At 35.5% G+C, this 22,385-nt stretch overlaps 2 protein-coding genes across 3 annotated transcripts in view; one reads left to right on the top strand and one right to left on the bottom strand.

The window, feature by feature from the left end:
• LOC115447708 (monocarboxylate transporter 13) overlaps positions 1-524 on the bottom strand; it is a 62,336-nt gene extending 61,812 nt beyond the window's left edge. For both annotated transcript variants that reach the window (XM_037436345.1, XM_037436346.1), the window contains exon 1: positions 312-524. The gene's annotated coding sequence lies outside the window, so the exon portion shown is untranslated. The remainder of the gene's footprint in view (positions 1-311) is intronic.
• An 871-nt stretch (positions 525-1,395) lies between these two features.
• Positions 1,396-3,961, top strand: LOC115447705. The gene is made up of 3 exons (XM_030174899.2): positions 1,396-1,904; positions 2,433-2,690; positions 3,169-3,961. Exons 1-3 carry the CDS (start codon positions 1,452-1,454, stop codon positions 3,580-3,582), a joined length of 1,125 nt encoding a protein of 374 aa, XP_030030759.2. The 5' UTR covers positions 1,396-1,451; the 3' UTR covers positions 3,583-3,961.
• The last annotated feature ends 18,424 nt before the right edge of the window (positions 3,962-22,385 follow it).

Raw genomic sequence — 22,385 nt, 5'->3', positions numbered from 1 at the left:
AAAACGTGTTTACAAAATGGCACTAATTACAGCTCGTTAATAGATCTTTAAATAAAGAAAATTATATTCTGCGACAATAAAGAGTGATGAAATTAATTTCGTGATTACCGCGCCCCATATTCGAAACAAAGTTTCTTTGTGAAGAAGTCCCTTTATAGTATCGATGCGCGCATCCTGAGTTTGCTTTTATCACCGTAAAATCATTTTATTGCGTTACCAACCGCGCCCGTAGCGTTAGAACGTACCTACTATACAAATTAATAATAATGGGAGCATAAAGTAATAAAACTCAGAAATTATGAAGTACTTACAGAGAATTGAGCATCAGCTGATGATGACAAAATTGAAATAAAATTCACAAAAATAAACACAAACAAACAGTTTCGGACTCACTTGTCCATGTCACGTTATATATTTCGTTATTAAAACACGTCAAACGTTAAAAACAATGGATTCGATGGTTGCAAACACAACACAACCGCACTCGTCCATACTGTTACAAATGAATGGAAATTAGAAATTGTGACTCGAATGAAATGAACGATGCGTACGTCAATTGATAGTGTCGTTCATTCATAACCCCGTTCCGTGTTTTGATAGTATAGACTTCTAACATAATAACGAATGATACCCTAAATAGTTTTATTGCAATGATACATCAACTAATTATATTATCGACTAAATGGTACGCACTAAGCGGTGAAACAAGTATTTCAGAGGTCCGCGAAACTTTAAAGAGGAGCCAAGTGGCCGTACGCGGCCGATCGCGAATACTACGGACGACGCGTCATGACTACACTTCTAGTAGTTATTATTTATTTATTTTTTAAAAGCTTGTAGCCTGCGGCAAGAGAGAAAGATCCAATATTGTTTGATATTGTAAGATATGCAAATCGTGCCGGCATAGACACAGCGCCTTTCGAAATTAGGTAAATTTATTATTCTTTGGCAATGCGACGTGCGTATATACCGCGTTTTCTACCGTCATAATTATTCAGTAGATTATATATTATTTGTCATTGTTATTCAATTTGAATCTAGCGCCTGACAAAAAAATAATAATTTGATCATTATTGTTTTTTTACAAAAAAATTATAAGGCGCATAATTTTCAATGTGGAAATACAGAGGGTTCTATACAAGTAGATAGTTTTTGCTTATTGAACTTCTAAAATCGTTAACTGGTATGCCGGGCATGTACCATTATTTTATTATACGTTTATACGGATACCAGATATTATAAGGGTTAAAATTAAAAGAACGCGTTGGGAATGAAACTAAACCTAGCTTAAATTAAAAAATTAAATCAACTAAGTAAATTCAAACAAGCTATTGAACTTTAGCGATATCAAAAAGATGCAAACTCAGATGTTATCAGTAGAATGTTTACATTTTTTTATACTTCACGTTGGCTCCGCTTTTCGTCAAACTCAGAGCATGTAAGCCACGTTAATGACTTCTAAGTGTAATTTATTAATTATTATATACCTAATAATGGGTATTAGCGGAAATTTCCAAGATTTAGATTTACCAAACTACGATTACAATTCATACAACGAAAATAATTTTCGTAAAAAGTTCATTGCAAACAAAAAGGGAAATGTATTGAAAAATAAAAGAACGAATTTGTTGGATAAATATTTGTTCAACAACACTGTGTATTTAAACGGAATAATACACTATGAAATTAATGAAAACAATACAAAATACAATAAAATTAATAGTGTCGAAAATGAGTTTAAGTTTGTGTTAGCAATGGACGGAGTGAAATACACGTACAAAAGGGGATCAAAATGGCGGACTTGGAGGGAATTAGTACATGATGGCGATAAAAAAATTATTTGTTATATTTGTGAAAATATTGTTAAAGGAAACTGTTCAAACTGCCACGGTGGTGGTCATTGGGTGAGTGACAAAAAATGCCGAATTGAGTAACTTCCTTTATTGAAATTTGTTATAAAGTATGTAGATACCATACGACAGATAAATTTTCTCATCTAGAGTATTTTATGATTGCTTTGGTACATCCTCTAATATTACACATTTCTTAGTCATTCGTGTCCTTTCGTATCATTTTTTCTCCTTCCAAAAATGCATTCACACCTTAAATAACTTTTTTTTATTAATTTTATTATTCTTGTTAACTAGTTAAACGCCCGTTGATGAGTCAGTTAAGGTGACTACTGAAAACAGCGTTGTGTTGTGGTTTGCACATCACAAAATAATGCTGAATGATCACCTACTGCTCACAGGCGCGACCAGCCATTTTTAATTATTATTTGTAATTAAAGTACATTGTGTTTATGTTGCGACTGTGATAAATAAATCGTTTTTCTTTCTTTCATTCGAATGATCCGCTTTACACTAAGTTCCTCACTGGCTAACTAATATGATTGCCAAACATTCAAAGGCCAACAAAACAATTTCTTACAGACTATAGAAGACAAACCACCGTGTCCATACGAAATATTCTCAATAAAAGAAGAAAACGAAATATGTGCAAAATACTACACTCAATACACCACGACAGACGACTGTCCTTCTATAATAAAGTTTGAGAATCTCAGCGTTAGTTGTGACAACCCTATAGAAACAAAATGGCAGATTACACGAGATTATAGGAACATTAAATATTTTCCCGCGTTCATATGTAACGGAAAGGAGTATTGTGAAATGACCACTATTTATACTGTAAGTGTGTGCGTATGTTGAGTAATCAAACAATGACCGTCATTTATTAGTAATATGTGGTTAATTCTGCCCTTATAACACTTCAGAGTGGGGACAGCACAAAACATTTCAAGGGTGTTGCAGAAATTATTACTTATTTTTAAGACCGGCTATCTGACATCATTGCCTCCGAAGGGATCCAAGCCTCAATGAGATAGAGATAACATATTGTCCAATCCTGTTTGAAAAGCAAATTCAATACGAACCCAGTCCGTAGCCAATTTTTTTATTCTTATATTCTTCTACGCCCTGAAAAATCATTCCTATTCTTAAAAGAGGTTTCCCTCTACTACATATTTTGATTCTACTTTACTACAGAACTTTTAGAAACAGATTCGATTTCTTTTCTCTTTATTAGGTCCACAAAACTGAAAATAAATTAAATGAGTACCATACATTTTAGACATTTTAAATGAAATCGTCATTAATTTGATTCCAGATTGACCAACAAGGTATATCATTCCGAATAATCAATTCATCGAATAACATTATTTATTCGAGAATAATGAGAAATGGCGGGAAAAATTACGCTTGCATCGACGATTGCGGCTACTGGGATCCTAATACGAAAAAAATATCATCACAACAACATCCACTCTCCTTTGACTTATTAGGAAAAAACAAAAAGAAAAGAGAAGATATTTATGGCACTACTGTAACAACACTAAAATCGAGTAAACAATTAAAGAAATCGACTAAGCCTTATAAAAATAGACACTTGTCTATGGCAAAAAGCGCGGGAATAAAATCAATATTAGAACTCAATGTCGAGTCTACTACGATGTCACATTGTAAGAAATTGGAGAAAATGGATCAAGAGTATGAAGACGAGGAATCTGATTATGAATATTGATATTTAAAATAATACCCACAAACCTTTTATCCCCGAAGGTGTAGGCAGAGGCGCAAATGGTGCGCCCATTTTTCGCCGTATGTACTCCGTCCCATGGTATGATAGGGGGCGAGCATATCGCCATAACGGGCACAAGAAGCCAATATCACTTTGCCCAAGCCGGAAATGGAACCCGAGACATTAGCACTGCAGTCGTCTCCTAATACAACTACGCCAACAAAGCAGTCAAAATCATTCAATCTATTACGTAAATAATTAATACGTATTCTAATATAGATTATATTGCCTTCCAGCTTAAGTAAAAAGCTTTTCCCGGTATTTTAATATTTTTTAATATTATTGTAATTAACTTTTATTAAGAGTAAATTAATTTAAAGTAATCTATATAAATAAAAATGAATCCCTATTCCCATTTCACGCCGTCACACGTGAACGGCTGGACCTATTTCACTATTTTTTTTGTTGTTGTCAGAAGATTCTTATGAAAGAAAAAATTCAAAATATTGCGCGGAAAATTAGAAAATTTAAAAAAACTTAACGAAAATATTAATTTTATATAACTGTCAATTGTTTGAAATAACTGTAGCGATTGACAGAATGTGCGCTGCAAATTCATAATTAAGACGGGATAACGTCTGCCGGGTCAACTAGTAATATACGTTCTTTTTATCGCCTCGTTGAACTAGAAAGTTTGGCTGTAATTTGTAAATCGTGAAGTTCTTGGTTCAATACCCACGTCGGTTAAATATTTGTTCGTTTTTAGTTTCGAAACAGGTGGTAGGTGTCTTATATGTGAGAGTCCGCCTGGGTAGATACCACCGCAATGTCTATTTTGGCCGGCAAGCAGCAGGTTTAGTCACTGTCGCGTTCCGGTTTAAAAGGAATTGTAGCCAGTGTAATTACTGGACATAAGAATACTTAACATCTCGTGTCTCAAGATGGCGACCGCAATGAAATACCAAACAATACAATAATTCAAGGTTGGATGGTGTTTCTAATGTTTATGGGCGGTCTTATCGCTTACCGTCAGGCGAACAGCAAGCTCGTCTCGTCCTTCAAAACAATAAAAAAACAAATTCTATTATTGGGAAACGGACGATAGCCTAGTTGGGAATAGAACGGATTGCCGAGACGAACGTCCGCAAGTTCAAAATCCAAACGCAACTCAAACTGTTCAAAATTATTTGTATTTTTATCAGTTATTGTTTCCTTTAACTGTGTAAGAAAACATCGCAAAGAAACCTACGTTAAATATGTGAAAACCTATTTTTATAATGGGGTTCCAAAAAATAGGATTTTGTTAGGTCTTTGAGGAATGTTGTAGTCGAAGATTCGTTGCATCGTTAAAATATAATAATATCAGCTCTGTATTATATACTGTCACACACCTGCACGGGCCTCCTCTACTATTGAGAGGGATTGGACCTTACTCCACCACACTGGCCTAATGGGGATTGACTGAATTCACATGCCTACCCTCAAAGTTCTTATAGAACTTCTCAAGTATGCACGTTGTTCACGATCTTACCTTTTACTGTTAAAGTTATAATTCACAAACAATACTCATAACTTTAGAAAAGTCAGACGTGTGTTTGTGTTTTGAACCTGCGGACATTCGTCTGGACAGTCCGTTCCACTTCCAACTAGACTCACCGCCATCCAAAATTCAAATAAAAAATATAGTGTTCGCCCAATTGATACAACCAGAGTATATACCATTGATTCTCAAAGTGGTCCAAGTTCACTCCCAGGTCCACGGGAGACTTGACGGGGTCTACGTTGGCATGACTAATAAATGGGGGATCACAATTCGTCAACGGCGATCCACGAAAATTTATCTGGTTTGATAGTAAAGTACTAAAGTGTTGGCTCGACTTCACCTATCAATGTAAACAGATAATATTGATAGGGGTTGTAAGGCTTGGTAACCACAACTGTCCAGACGCCCCTGCGATTGCTGGGCGGTAGTTACCAGTAATACATTCTCTTTGCGAAACAAAAAAAAGTCCACCAGAACCAACAAAATTTTGAAAGAGGTCAATGAGAAAAAAACGTTTGGGAGTCTCTAGTATGTATGTAGTAGATCTACGCAGAGGCGGCCTTTGGGGGAGGCGAACCGGCCAGCCGCCCGGGGCCTCGCGCTTACAGAGGCCTCGCGTGGTGCCTCGCAGGACCTTTTTTACGTTCTTACCGACGAAACTGTTAAGACAGGGGAACGTTTTTTACTCTGCCCGGGGCCTCGCGTCTGTTTTTTTTGCTTTCGCCTGGGGCCTCGCGTCGTTTAGAGCCGCCACTGTATCTACGAAACATATTCTTATCACAGATATAACCTGAAAACTGCATATCATTGAGTTTGGAATAAGCGTTAGATACAACAGTGATAGCAAATCATCATTACCATCCCATTTTTTAAGCAACTCATTGTTATTCAGACATAATTATCCGAGATAATGATATCTAACATTGTAATTCTATAAATGTATTATCTGATATAATTATAAATAATAATATCAGCCCTGTATTACATGCTGTCCCACTGCCGCGCGGGCCTTCTCTACTGAGAGGGATTAGGCCTTAGTCCGCCACGCTGTGTTGCGGATTGGTAGATTTCACTCCCTTACATACTTACTAAGAACTCAGGTATGCAGGTTTCTGTTACATAGTGATGTACTCTCAGCTTACTAAAGTGACATCACTATTTCCTCCGGTCCTTCCAATGACTAAATATAAAGAGGACAGGCCTCAAAAGTTAGCTATATGAATAAGTTATATTTATGTTAGGGAAATCGACGCAGAATTGTCAATATATATGTCTATCTCTTTTACTCAAAGCTTATTTGGAACGCAACAAAAAGACAAAAATAATTGCTTTCTTCGCATATGGCACTATTTCGTTTACTTCAACACACTGGGACCGCCTTGCGGCAGAAACGCCATTTTATGCTGGCCAGTCGGCAAGTACATGTAGTGTCAGACGATGTAAACAAATCTTCATAAATATTGAATTTAAAGTAATATAATCATATTCTCAATTGTTCAGTGTGTTTATTAGTGTATTTGTTAAGTTTCGAAAATGACTCAGTGTTGTGTGAAAGGATGCGAATCGAATTCACGCAAGAAAGACCCCGAAATATATTTTCATAGGTTAGTAACTGTTTTTACCGAAAATTAGCAAATATCTTTGTATAATTACTTTTGGATGTGTTTTTATCAATTAAAATGATATGTGGATCTGGTTTGTTAAGCTTTGGACCCTTTTAGGCGTGATTTATACACATTAAAATCATTATGTTTGTTTACACACGAGCTTAGGGATGGGTGGGTGGATTTGTTTAGAAATTATTGATATCGATATTTTAACAGACGCCCGTTTATCAGTTACGGTTTTTGTCTTTGAAAGAATGTTAGAGCACACATCAATATTGTATTATTCAGAACGACAAACTAAGTGAAATTAGAATATTTTTTAAGATAACCAAAAAATTTAAAAACCAAGGCAAAATGAATTGAGAATATTGAGCGACGTGATTGGAATCCTACACCAAATACATATTTCTTTACATTTTGAGAAGATATGCATAAACCACACGTTTAATTAACGCGAGTAAAGATAACTGTTTTCCAACAATATTCCCGATAAGTAAAATAGTAATGATTATTATACTTCACCTAATAGTAATATTACTTTAATATATTGCTATGAATAAAATTAGAATTGTTACATAAAAGAATAGATAAACATAAAAGAAACAACATAAAGATGAAATGTAAGATATATTTTTACAATTGGCGGTCTTATGTTTCGAGCAACCTTTGCATGCACGGAAATAGATACATAATCATATTGTTGTTATTGCAAATAATTATTATAATTGATTATCTTAACCACCATTTTTACGGTCATTGATTTTAGTTTGCTGAACCATAGTTATGTTTCTCGATCAAAGAGCATAATAATAAAATAAAATAAAACCAACCAAATAATTGCTGGCTACGCTATCTTATTCCATTTATCATGTATTAAATAAATATCTTAATCTGTAACTTAAATTTTTAGCAAGGAATAGTGCAACATACAAATATATATCAAACACAACTGGATGTTTGTCACAACAGGTACTGCTTTGTTTAACAATTGTTACTTATAAATCAGTTTCAGTGTGTTTGTTTACATTATGGTTTGTTATATTTATATTATGGTAGTTCCTAACCCCTTTCGTATTTGATCTTTTTGGGGCTTGTTTGTCTCTCTTAATTCTTCGATGTCGATACAAAATTTTCGGTACTAGCATATCACTATTGTAAGGGGCGGAGTCGGCACCATTTTGTTCATGAAATGTGCCGCATGTCACGTGACCATATTACCCATCCTCTATACTTCTTTTATCATTGGGTCCTTCCGGCCGCTGTCACTTCCGCACTCTTTATGTCCCGATAGCGTCGGCTAGGTTATGTCTGTCTAATTTTAATTGTAGTCTTAATCACTACATAGTATAAAACAAAGTCGCTTTCTCTGTCCCTATGTGCCTTTGTCTGCTTAAATCTTTAAAACTACGCAACGGATTATATGCGGTTTTTTTTTTTTTTTATTGAATAGAGTTATTCAAGAGGAAGGTTTATATGTATAATAACATCCATTAAATAGTGGAGAAATACTGTTATTTTGTTATGTTGTACCAGAGCGGGCCGCTATGTTTTTATATACAACGTTCACAGTTTTTCTGTAGTGTATTTAGTATCAGCATTGCACCCATGCGAAGCCGGGGCGGGTCGCTAGTAATTAATAAATCTATTGTCATAATAGACAGTGTCATTATTTAGACCAATACCGAACCACAAAACAGTTGTCCACACGATGTTTTCCTTCACAGTTAAAGCAAGCGATAATTCACAAAGAATACACACATACTTGAAGTCATGTAGCGCTTGGGATTTGAATCTGCAGACATTTGTCTCGGCAGTCCGTTCCACACCCAATGCTATCGCCGCTTCCCTTATCTGATAACATATGCCAAATAAGCATGCGGGTATCTGATTCATGGCTGCGGCTGCATACATTATTGGAGAAACTTACCTAGTTCCGGAATTAACTGGCCAACCGCCCAGGGTCACATGCTTGCAAAGGCACAGAGAAAAACATCGTCCTTTAGCAATCGGAACAAATGCCTCGCAGAAATCTTCCCCCGCTGCATATTATTGATATTTAAGTAACAAAAGCCTCAAACCAGTTCCCGATGCATATTAATCTATTGACATTAAAGTCCGCACTTGGGTATATCCGCACGGGAACAAATATTAGGTTAGGGGCCCTATTCCGTCTACGAGGGCATATCCGTCTTTTTGCAATTACGGATGTTCTATTCAAAGGACAGCTTCAATAGCCGTATAGGTAAGAGAATCAAATAATTCCTTATTTATCTTTACAGCCATCAAAGCTGTCGATTATAACGCCTGTAGTTGCAAAAAGACGGATATACCCGCGTAGACGGAATTGGACCTTCTGACCTTACATCACGCTGAAAATCTTATAATTTTACTTCTTACTAATATTGTAAATGTAATTTATTGCTTATGTATTTTTAACAATGATTATGATCTGAACTATGCTTTTTGGTAAATAATATAATAATGTTTATTATATGTTTGTTAGGAGTAAACGCATTAACTGCTGAACGGATTTCGATGAAATTTAGCACACAGATAGACAACCTCCTTGGTTAACACATAGGCTACATTTTTCTCGGTAATTTGCCCTCATTAGAAATAATGGAATATTCATTGATTTTACAAATAGATGTCGCTAGTGTTGTACACGTGGCATTATGAATCAGTTTAGTGTTTAAGTACATTTTTAGCCTGACATTGACTGCTGGTGGGGTAGTTGTACTGCATGCGCGGTACAACAGCGCTCTGAGGTCCTGGGTTCGAATCCCGGGTCGGACAGTGATATTTGGGTTTTTCTGCTCAGTATCAGCCCGGAGTCTGGAATTTGTGCCCGATATGGCGATAGGCTCGCCCCATATCACATCTTGGGACGGATCACAGTTGGCGAAAAGTGGCTGCCCTGGTTGCTCCGCTGCATACCCCTCCGGGAATATGTGATTGTGTGTGTGCATTTTTAGCGGGTAAGGAATATCACTCGGTCAAAGCCGCGTACACTTAATAAAAGAAATAAAAATGTATAATATTTTATTGGTTAACATGCATACAAACTAAATGAACTTATGTCTAATAATAAAAGTCATATTTAATAGTATTAAAAACCAAGCCCAAGTAAAGAACGCAAAATCAAATAGCAGATAAAAAAAAACATTTTTTTGTAAAATAGTACGGGTAAGTCCGGATTTTGGGGTAAGATCATTAATTCAAAATTACTGCTAAAATCTACAATAGGGTAGTTTCCTATTTTTGATTTAATTTATTATTCTATATGTAACAGAAAATAATATGAAAAAGAAATTCTCCAGTTAAATCACCATCACAATTGGTTGAAAATTAAAGCAGTTATTCATATTTGAAATATTGTTAGCAAAAGTGGGGGGCTTGGTGGGGTTCTTTTCTCACTCATGCAGCTTTATAGCCGGTGGACTGTGTGACGTCATATTTCACTATTGTTGTAATTCGACAGCTTCCCTTTCCACCAAATTTCAAAGCTTTATAACTTACTAGCGACCCGCCCCGGCTTCGCACAGGTGCAATGCTGATACTAAATACACTACAGTAAAACTGTGAACGTTGTATATAAAAACATAGCGGCGCGCTCTGGCTTCGCACGGGTAGAACATAACAAAATAACAGTATTCTTCACTATTTAATGGATGTTATTATACATATAAACCTTCCTCTTGAATCACTCTATCTATTAAAAAAAAACTGCATCAAAATCCGTTGCGTAGTTTTAAATATTTAAGCATACAAAGGGACATAGGGACAGAGAAAGCGACTTTTTTTTATACTATGTAATGATTTATTATTACGTGGATTTTGAAAATTATATTTCCGATAGATTTTGGATGAAATATATTTTTGATATATGTATATATAAAAAAATCGGCAACTACCCTATTAAAAATACCAATAAATATAATTAGATTCTCAGTAAGTTGCAATCGACGGTCTTAGCCATATCCGAACTTAACCCAACGTAAATACATTAGACTCCTCACTGCTTGATAGCATAAACCAGACAACACGGACAAATCTAGACGAACTTGAATTACCACCCAATTACATACAATAATTAATTACTTAATTACTTATTAAAAAAAAAATCGAAAAAATTTCAATTTTTACTGGACCTTGGTTTTTATCAAAACATATACAAAGGCACTGCATATCAGTCTTATATTTTGTGCGATAAGTATAAATTATGTAATTAAATAATATTAAACAAAGCAATCAATCGACTTTGATAAGAGATACGGGGATTTTTTTACTAGAACGGCAAATAATTCCCACCGCAAGTTGGTAAGCGGAATGAACTCCAGATAGAATGTCGACTGACGAGAGATGATTACGGCCGATCCCGGAACACTCACGTGGGCCACCCTGTGATTACTCTTCGACAGTTGACACAATTGTGCCGGCCTATTGGAACCGGAACGCGACATACTCACGTGGGTCACTATGGCGGGTTTTAACACCTTGTGTACGGTGGTCGCTAGCCGACGGATATAAAATATATTCTACCACCAGCAAGATAGCAGGAATGAGTTAAATAAAAGTTTTTGAAAACTATTTCTTTTTTAAAAAGTAAAATTTCACTTTTAAATAGCCACAGCAAAATGACTCCATTTCTCCTGGTGATAGGATATATTCTATATCCGCCCGGATAGCGACCACTGGGGCTAATCCCGGAATACCACACTGTGATAATATCATCCTAGACTGTTTACTATCGGATTCTAATGGACCCATGGATATTTAAGAATCCCTATACTGCCTTGCTAAGCGCAATAGTGGTCAGGGAATCCTTATTTCGATATAATCGAAGTTTTTTAAATATAGTTTTGTATGTAAAACTGAGATAGAGAAACTCTTATAAGGTTTTTTTTAACAAGTTTTAAACTAGATTCTGTTATTTAGGTAAGTTCATTGGATGGGTATTTCTTTAAGCTATCTGACGACATAAAAATCAAGATTTTGATTTTTTTGCGATACCGCTTTTGAGCTTGACACGGCAGTATATACCATTACCAAATCGATTTTGGCAATTTTGAATATCGACGGCTAGCGCACTAACTGAGTTAAGTTTAAGTCATAAAAAACATTGCTGATTTCAGATATGTATGAACTCAATATGTATATATATAAAAATGAATCCCTATTTCCCTTGGTCACGCCATCACGCGTGAACGGCTGGAACGATTTCATTTTTTTTTATTGTGTTTGTTATTGTCAGTAAAAGGTTCTCATGAAAGAAAAACTTCAAAAAATTGTGCAGAAAATTAGAAAATTTAAGAAAACTTAACGATAATATTAATTTGACATAACTGTCATTGGTTTGAAATAACTGTCAGCGATCGACAGAATGCGCGCGTGCATACATAGTGAAGACAGGACAACGTCTGTCGGGTCAACTAGTACCATATAAATATTGCTTAAGTCAATCAGCTTGCCAACCGTCTACAATTTTCAAATTTATACACTATTCAAAAGCTGTTAAGGCACATTTTAATAAAAACATTATAAACTATAATAGGAATAAAACCACTGCAACTTTAAACAAAATCAAACCGTATAAGTAATATACAAAAATTTATATCAAAATATATTTTAAAATAAATCATTTGACATGATTATGTAAAAAAGTAACTTTGGATTTTTAGATACTAAACATTGTATACATCTGTCATAATTATTAAATGTTGGTCTCGCTTGATCTGCACCAAATTCCAACACAAAACACAAAATAATATGTAACATACGTTTTAGTGAGGCAGGCGGACATTTTCTCAATTTTTTAAAGTCACAAGTGGCTTGACATATATCTTAAGTACTGAAGATTTTTGGCCCTAATCATGCAATGAGCCATTACTAATACTTGAAGGAAGACAATATATACTTCAATTTGTATCTTTTAAATCCTGCAGTGAAAAAAATGCGATGTATAAGTAAAACTTTTTATGCTATGCATATCACTTAATGTATGAAAAAAAATAAAAATAAAAAGACAAATGGCTAAGGAACAAAATTTTGCAGCCAATAAAATTAAGATCAGGGCCCTATTCCGTCTACGGGGGTATATCCGTCTTTTTGCAATTACGGGCGTTCTATTCGAAGGACAGCTTCGATAGTTTAGTCACTGTTGTGTTCCAGTTTGAAGGACATTGTAGCCAGTGTAACTACTCGACATATTAACATCTCATGTGTCAGGATGGCGAGCGCAGTGAAATACCAAACAATACTTTGCAATTCAACCTGTTGGTGTTTCTACTGTTAATGGGCGGTCGTATCGATTACCATGAGGCGAACGGCAAGTTCGTCTCGTCATGCAAAGCATTAAAAAATTTCCTATTTACCCATACGGCTATCAAAGCTGTCCTTCGATTAGAACGCCCGTAATTGCAAAAAGACGGATATACCCGCATAGGCGGAATAGGGCCCCTGACCTTACTGGATTTGAAGACAACTTAATATTATAAATGTTGTATTTATACATATCTTCAGATAAAATTTGGCACATAAATAGACCTAAGACTTAAAGCAACATCTAGGGCCAGCACATATATATTGGAGCGCAGCACAGAGATTTTTGCTGTCCAAACTATTATCGACATTGTCTTCATTGAAATAAGATTCAAATTCGACTAACAACATTATAATGCAATAATTGTGTTAATTGATTATTAATATTATTTAAATCAAGACAAAGGCGATAATCGTTTGGCAGTAAAAAAATCTCAGCAGTGTTCTCTGACATATATGCGCCGGCTCGGCTCTTAGACACCTTATTTGAAATTTAATTCACTTTTTTCCAAAACACATATACCCAGCCAATAACACACTATAAATCTTCAATGCTAAATATGAAATACAAAAAAAAATTACGAGTTTTAAATTTCGGTTCAGAGTAGACTAGCTGGTAATATAAATTTATTTTGTTTTCTAAATGCTTTAGAATTCTATATTACAACACTACTGTGCTAAGTGTAAAAGCTGTTTGTCAGGGAAACCTTATTTCCAGATAATCGAAGTTTTGAATGTAAAACAGAGATAGAGAAACTCTAAGGTTTCTTTAACATGGTTCAAAACAAGATAGCGGTATTTCTTTAAGCTATCTGACGACATAAAAATCACGTTTTTGATTTTTTTTGAGATACCGCTTTTGAGCTTGGCACGGCAATATGTATATTTCAGAAAAGTTTATTCATTTTCATTGTATATGGGTATTAGATTATTTTCAAATGTTAACATCAAACGTAATCGGAAAGGCACTTTTATACTATATCAAAATGTAATATGTGCTATGTACAAAATATATAACAGTTGAAAATACTATCTCTTAGAAAGAATATACCTACAACTAACACTGAAGTTATTTGTAAAAAAATACATAATTTATTCAACATTTTTTTTTTCGAAAATTTGCAAATGCAAAGAACTAACTTCAGGCAACTTAACAAATCTATAATATATTTATTGACATATATCAACAATACTACAGTAGGGACTATAAAAATATCTTTTAACTCCACAGTACAATCAGAAACTTTAAAATTTTTACCAACAAATAGTTCTCACATTGATGTTGAGTTGACTCGTATGTTCATTACATTTCAAATATATCCCCAAATAAATTTTAACACAGAAAAATAGAAAAAAACGCAGTCGAAATGACCTTGTATATCGAGTCTGGTTCCTTTTCGGAAATGTCACCTTTCGGCACTGCATGTTATGTAACTTTTCTTGACTTCCGACTCTTATATTTACCGCACACATGATTAACCATCTGATAATGCCTATTGAAGTGTTCATTACATTCTTCACACTTAAACCTTCGTATATGCAGATGGCGTTCTCGTATATGAGATTTCAAGCTTTTCTTTAACATTTCTTTTTTGCAATAATCACATATCGCTTTGGAGTACTGGGACTTATCTTTTATAGTGAAAAAACTTCTACACATATGACTGGACAATTGCGATTGTTTTGTAAAGTTAACATTACATTCCTTGCAATTGTATGTTTGCGAGTGTCGCTTGCGTATGTGTGATTCAATTGATTTCTTCAGCATTTCCTTCTTACAATAATCACAGATGGCTTTAGCGTACCCAGACTTATCTTCTCCGTTAAAAGCATTCATGTATATTGGATTCCGTTCCGTGCATTTGATTTTCGGTTCAATTTGTGCGTCGCATTTCTTTATTTGTAACACATTGTCATTGACTTTAGTCATTTGAACGTATACTTCGGTTTGTTTGACTCTCTCTACCCAAGTTTCGTTGCATTTTTTCTTCAAAAAGTTTGGTTTTGTCTGCGCATCATTGTCGATGCTGAAGTGGTATTTGCGGATGTGGTGGTTTAACAGTCTCTTTTCGCAGTAAACTACGCCGCACGCAGTACATTTAAAGTCCACACGAGGCGTTACGAAGAGATCATCGTGGATTTTAAGGTGGAAAATTAGATTTCGTTTGTCGACGAAACTTCGATCACAATGATCACAGATATAATGTTTTTTCGCTTTACCTTCGTGCGCCAGCATATGCCGGTCGTAAATGTCTCTTCTGAAGTACTCTTTCGGGCAAACAGAGCATTTAAATCGCGGACGAATGACTCCATGCTGATATAAATGGGATTTTAAGTTATATCTACTGCCGAGTATGGTTTTATGACATATTTTGCAGCGGTGGCTCTTTTGAACCTTTTCCTCGGTATTCATTTTTGTAACACAAAATTGAATGAAACTTTTAGAACAAAAAAATCAAACAAAATAAAATAAAACAGCTACAATTTTGACTGCGTTCGCGTCGCCATTGTCACGTGTACTGACAGATATCAGCTGTCATTACAGTATAATAAAGAAAACTTGTCGCTGATAAGAGTATAAAGAATGCACAAAAATATGCTTAAAATATAAACTTTCTGGTATGTATCGCAATAACATAGATTATATTTTTTTATTTCACGAACTTGGGTTTTCTCGCCACTTTGTCTGTGAACTTGCGGGACGTGACGACTTTTTGCCGGGAAATCCCTAATTCAGGGAGTTTCCCGTATTATATTCATGCAAATATAGCCCTTATGCCTAATTCCAATTTCCAAGATTTAAACGGTTTAAATTAAGAATATTGTCTTGCTTTTAGAAGCCTACCCTAGGTAGGCATTTTAGTTGTGGAATTTATTTACTAGATTATATTTACCTACCTATTTCAGTTATGTAATATTAATACTTAAATAATTGTTAGTCATTTGGTTAAGATAACCAAAGATTTTTTTTATATCTTATATAAATATTTTAAGCCTTTAAGTTACGCAGGATCCGTGCAAAATACAAGCCCAATAAACAAAAGTACATAAATCATTCTGCCTATTTTTATTTATGTAAAAAAACATATTATGTATTCAATAGTAAGTATATGACAATATATAATATAATATCATTAGGGAAATTAAAATATATTAAAGTATATTATATTATTCAAGATGTATTTTAATCTGCCTTGTTGTTTTTAAATTATTTAAACTTTATATTCATATAAAAGTATCTAGATTATCTTATTTCATTTTAACCCTAGCTACGGCCCTGTTTGATTACATAATTTACTGATACACTGCAACCCTGGAATGCAAGGTCAATGACATTCACTAGAGACACCTACTTGACAAAAGCTAAGTAAGCGTATCGTCCCTAAGTAATCTTGGATCTAAGCTTCGTTGACCTTATTTTGCATAGCTTAGAGACTTTTTAATAATCATGTACAGACCGTAAACTATAAAAAATAACCTGTATCAATGGCAAACGGTTCGTAGAACCCGATTCTTGCCCGCTTCCCTTTCGTAATTATGTAAAAATCGAATTATCATTACGATTTGCAGACAGCATTAATGCATATAAAAATCTATTTATATGTGGTTCTCTTTTAGAATACTTCACCTTTCACCAGCGAGCTGAGCTGTATAGGTACTCCGTAATTTACTCAGTTATGCGAGCTACTATAACTTATTTTTTTTATAGCTCAGTTCTTGGTCCGCAACCGGCATAAAGCCTATATTCTCGCAATCATAAATCGTAATTATTATCATGGGGGCGTTGACAAATCGATTGGCAAGCAGATGTTAAATGAATAGGTACTAAAGTCAATACATAGCTATTAGGCTAACCATGTGTGAAATAAATCAATGAAGTAGTCATAGGAAATACCCACGGGGTTATAACCTTTAATTGAAAGATTTCTAGTACTATTTAGCATTATTACACAAATATGATTTAATAACCAAAACTAATTACAATAATAATTATTTCAACTAAAAATGCTGTCCAGTCTTTTAAGGATAATAGACTAAGGTAAATGAAACCATGTTAAAAAGTTCACGATAAACAACGTGGAAATCCCAAATGCTACCTGAACAATGTGCATACTTATTTTTTCTAGGTAATATTTGTGCTAAGTACGTATCGTGAATTGAGACAAAATGCAATCAATCATTTGGTAGATACGACACGTGGTAACGTTAGTCGATTGTTACTATAATCGAATTGATTTTATAAAATTATTTATTATGAATAATTTTCTATTTTTTATTGTTATTATTTAAAAAATATTTCTGGCAGATTTAAATACAGACAGAATAAGTACCTATACCTATAAAAAGGTATTTCTCCTAATTTTATTGAACGTTACAAAGTCTATACAATATTCTAAAATTAATTAATATCTCCGGATATTAATTGGAGTTATTTATTAAAATGCGACAATGTAATGATAATTATGATGTGTCTCATGTCAAGCAATCTTACTCATAAACGTTTTACACATTTTTTTTTGTTATTGGGCATAGATGATAGTTCTTTGATTTAAAAATTATGATGATGAACACTGATAGTTCTTTGAGTTAAAAAATATTTTACAATTTTATCTTCATGACATGATTAAAAGTCCTTTTTATTTCAATCAACAAGAAAGTGATAATCACAGGTTCGAAATTTGCATACAAAGTAAAGAGAAATGTATATAACGGAGCGCCTGTCTCAGCAGTATTTTTTAAAATAGTGACGTCAGCAGAACTGACGTCACTACCATCATCGATCGGGTTACTCATATTGGATATTCTACGAGCGTAGCCTTTTATATTAAATTATAGACCAATATAAAATAACCAACACTGTAAATGATACACTCAAAATAAAACAAACACCAAACTATCAAAATAATTAAATGTAATACTCACACTTATTACTTGATGTGCTCCAGGCGAAATTTCAGGAATAAATTGAATTTTCGCCACGAGCTCACAATATTTAAACAAACGGCATAGGAGTCAATACACTTTCCATATTAAGGAATACACCCGTAATGAAATTCAGCGGCACTAAATGTTTTTGCCTGTTAATTCATTACGAGCATTTACAAAAGTATTCCGATTATTAAATCACTGTTAAACTATTGGAATTATTTAGAATACTTTTTATAAGTGTTGTTTCCGCCGCTTTCCGTTATTTTAGGATCCGTTATTGTAGTTATTTTCTAAGCTTCATAAAATGTTCTATAAACACAATCATAATTGTTTATAAATTATAACATGAATTTTACTATGCTTTGTTCGACTTATAATTAACCGTCACACTTATTGAGTAATAATTCACTACATAGAAATGTGGTTAATTTAAACCCTTTAAAGATGTGTTAAAACTAAGTTATTACTCATTATAAATGTAAAAATGAATTTAGGCATAGTTTGTTTGCCTTACAATCCCTGTTTTAACTATATTGATTAATAGTTTGTTGCTTAGAAAAATAACACACTACAACTCCTTATTTTTATCAAAGTAACAGTAAAGTTCATTTTATACTCATGAAAATGATAGAATAATTGTAACCAACAAAATATGGTAATTACTGACACTTATTGGTGCCAATTTATGACATGTTTAATTAATAAAATTGTATTACGTCGACACGGCCATTCTGCGAGACCGGGTGCGTGCTCTGCACCAGTCTCGGTTATGTAATTTGGAATTGCTGTACATAGGGAAATGAGCGAAATTCATTGCGTTTATATATTGCACATGTCAATTGTAACATTAATGCAAATGCTCCACGCATACTTGCATGTTTTTATTTCTCGTAGATAGGAGGAATGATGTTGTGGTTCTGGGCGGTCTTGTACGCCGTGGTCCACAGGGGCTCTGAAGGAATATAATTATAGTTAAAAGCTCACAAGAATTTGTTGCTGTGGTTCTGAGCGGTCTTGTACGCCGTGGTCCACAAGGGTTCTAAAGGAATAGGGAAGGTCGATGCTGGGGCCTGGGCCTTATTATGACCGTGGTCCCCAGGGGCTCTGTAAAGAATAATAATTATAGTTTGATGCTGTGGTTCTGAGCGGTCTTGTACGCCGTGGTCCACAAGGGTTCTAAAGGAATAGGAAAGGTCGATGCTGGGGCCTGGGCCTTATTATGACCGTGGTCCCCAGGGGCTCTGTAAAGTAATAATAATTATAGTTATACAAAAAACTCACAAAAATTTGATGCTGTGGTTCTGAGCGGTCTTGTACGCCGTGGTCCACAAGGGTTCTAAAGGAATAGGGAAGGTCGATGCTGGGGCCTGGGCCTTATTATGACCGTGGTCCCCAGGGGCTCTGCAAATGATAGAAATATGAAGGAAATGTAGGAATGCTGATTTGTACAGACTTATAATTCTCTATTTTGTCAATATAACTTAGAAAATAGAATATGCCTAGAAATTTTATAAAAAAAATAAATGAATTCAAAGTGCTTTTCATGAAACATTGTAATAATTGATAACATAAGATAATTGTTAATTTTGAGCATCCAGTAGGCGGGCAGTTAAGCTGACGTAGATGGCTGCTGAAGGACTTCTTGTGTGGAATCGTTAATTGACGAGTCTTGCGGCGCTTCTTGGGAGTTTTCAGTGCTTGTCGACACGGTTTCCTGTTCGCCGGGCTGTGGTGCACGACGTAGTTGGTCATGCGCGACCTTACGTGGTCGTCCTCTACCAATCACACGCTTAACCATATAGCGATCATTGTCTAAAACTTTGTAGATCTCGTATGGCTGACTGTATTTGGGGTCGAGTGAAGTCTGGTTTCGAGGGTTGTTTCTGATAAGAACATAGTCGCCACGCTGAAATGGCCGTATTTTTGCCTTGTTCTTATCGTAACGCTGCTTATCATATTGAGCAGCAGTGGTCATTTTGTGGAGCACGTGTTGTTCAAGTAAGTCGAAATCAATAAATTCATTTTCAATGTTCACTAACCTTAGCAGTTCTGGTGGCACACATCGTTGTCGGCGAGTTAACAGTGCGAGTGGTGCCACTCCCGTTATTCTGTGTGGGGTGCAGTTAAAAGCCAGTTGTAAAGCACCCAGAGCTGTCTGCCAATCTTCAGTGTCAAAGTTCTTTATCATGGTTAGTCCATTTTTCAGCGTACTCATAGTGCGTTCGACTTGTCCATTCGCTCGGCTGACTCCTGGTGCAATTGAGTGTATGTCGATTTTGAAGCGATCGCAGTAAACCTTAAATTCGCCAAGAAACTCTCTTCCTCCATCTACAATTACCTGTGATGGAGTACCGAATAAATGTATAAGGCGTTTTAGTGCTGCAAGAGTACTGCTTTGGCTTTTATCGTTTGAATAGTCAAGTAGTACGTATTTAGTAAATGCGTCAATAGTAACTATGACATACTCATCGCGACCATGCGAGTTCCTTGTGCCCAGCTTGCCCGTAATATCCATGTGGACGACTTGAAATGCTGTATTGGGCTTTTGGATCGGATGAAGCTGCGCTTGGATAGCCCCCGATGGTCCTTTGGAGATTCTGCATACGATACAATTATCCACGAACCTTCTGACAATTGTATTCATTTTCTCAAACCAGTAAGTTTCTTTCAGTTTTTGCAAGGTTTTTTCCCATCCTGGATGTTGGAGTGCGGTGTGAAACGAGTTAATCAAACTCCACTGGAAGGACTTTGGGACTACAGCCGCCGTCTTATGTGTCCCGAGCAAAGAATCAGTAAGCCTCTTCTTCAATACACCTTCTTCAAGGGTATAGTCTGCGACTAGTGCGCCATTGTTTATGGTGTTTATTAATGGGCGAAGAATATCATCACGGCGCTGTTCAATTTGTAGCCACTCGGAATCATTGGTCATAACATTAACAATCATTTCAGTGGATGGATTTCTACTAAAAAAATCTGCGTGTTGGAGTCGCTCTCCTTTTCTATACTCGACCTCGAACTCATAGTTCTGGAGAAAGGCCCACCATCTATGTATTCGTGGGAGCAAGTCCTTTTTATGCTTTGATGCCTTCAGAGCGTTACAGTCTGTTATTACCTTAAATTTGCGGCCGTAAAGGTAATGTCGAAAATGTTTTATTGCCCTTACTACTGCCAGAGTCTCGAGCTCGTATGAGTGATACCGGCTTTCGATATCAGTGGTGCGCTGACTCATGTATGCCACTGGATGCTGGCGGTCCCCAATGACCTGGACAAGTACTGCACCGTAGCCGATACTGCTGGCGTCGGTATACAGTTCTATAGGTGCGTCTTCCTGAAATAGCATAAGGGTAGGCGCAGTAGACAAGTGTTGTATAATATGATTTCTGGCCCTATCATGACTATCGTTCCATTCCCATTTTGCATCATTTTTTGTTAATTGATAAAGCGGAACCATTACACGCGAGAAATCGGGGATGAATCGTCTGAAGTACCCGGCCAGACCGTTAAATTGCCTAACCTGTTTGACCGTTTTTGGGATCGGTGCCTTCGTTAAAGCTTCTACTTTCCTTGGACTAGGACCGACTTGTCCGTCAGCTATAATGTTACCCAAGTACTCAATAGAGCGTTTAAAGAAGGCGCACTTGTCGATATTGATCGAGAATCCCGCATGTTGCAAAGCAATTAGAATTCGCTCAATATGCGATATTCCTTCTGTAAAGTCTTTACATTTTGATAAAACGTCATCTACATATACCTGGCAAACTTGGTCTGCAGATATCAACAAATGTGATAGTGCTCTATTTATGCAACGTTGATATACTGAAACCGCGTTACTAAGCCCGAATGGCATAGTTAAGTATTCGAATAAACCGTCTGGGGTGACAAACGCAGTTTTTTCAATTGAGTCCTCGGCTATGGGAATCTGGTGAAATCCTGCAGCCATATCAAATGTAGTAAAATAGAAACCCCCGGCTAATTGGTCTATTTGATCGGAAATAATCGGCAAAGGATAATGATCTCGGAGGGTGTTTCTGTTAAGTTCGCGGTAATCTACGCACATGCGATCCTGGCCGTTTTTCTTTTTCACTAGAATTATTGGGCTAGAAAACGGAGATTTGCTTTCGCGAATAATATTATGTTCTAGTAATTCGTCAACAATATTACGAACTTTTTCCCGCTCAATCGGACTCAACCTGTATGGTCTACGTTCAACACACTTGTTAATATCTTTTAGGCGTATATCTAAACTACCTGTATTAACACGCGTGCTAGGGTATCCGTAAATAAACAAATGGTCAAACTTGTTCAATAGTATTTTTAACTCATTAATTTGAACCTCACAGGTTAAATCGCAATCTAATTTGTCAAATTTTTCACTGTGAGATCGCATGTGATAGATGATCGGTTGA

Source organism: Manduca sexta, chromosome 1 (genome assembly GCF_014839805.1).
Source record: "Manduca sexta isolate Smith_Timp_Sample1 chromosome 1, JHU_Msex_v1.0, whole genome shotgun sequence".
In the NCBI taxonomy this organism is placed as follows: Eukaryota; Metazoa; Arthropoda; class Insecta; order Lepidoptera; family Sphingidae; genus Manduca; species Manduca sexta.
Note: the sequence above shows the minus strand (reverse complement) of the source record. Positions and strands in the feature narration are given on the sequence as shown.

Coding starts and splice junctions, on each gene's coding strand:
- LOC115447705 (XM_030174899.2), top strand. CDS start 1,452: ATGACTTCTAAGTGTAATTTATTAATTATTATATACCTAATAATGGGT. Junction 1,905..2,432: donor GCCACGGTGGTGGTCATTGG/GTGAGTGACAAA, acceptor AATTTCTTACAG/ACTATAGAAGACAAACCACC. Junction 2,691..3,168: donor AAATGACCACTATTTATACT/GTAAGTGTGTGC, acceptor ATTTGATTCCAG/ATTGACCAACAAGGTATATC.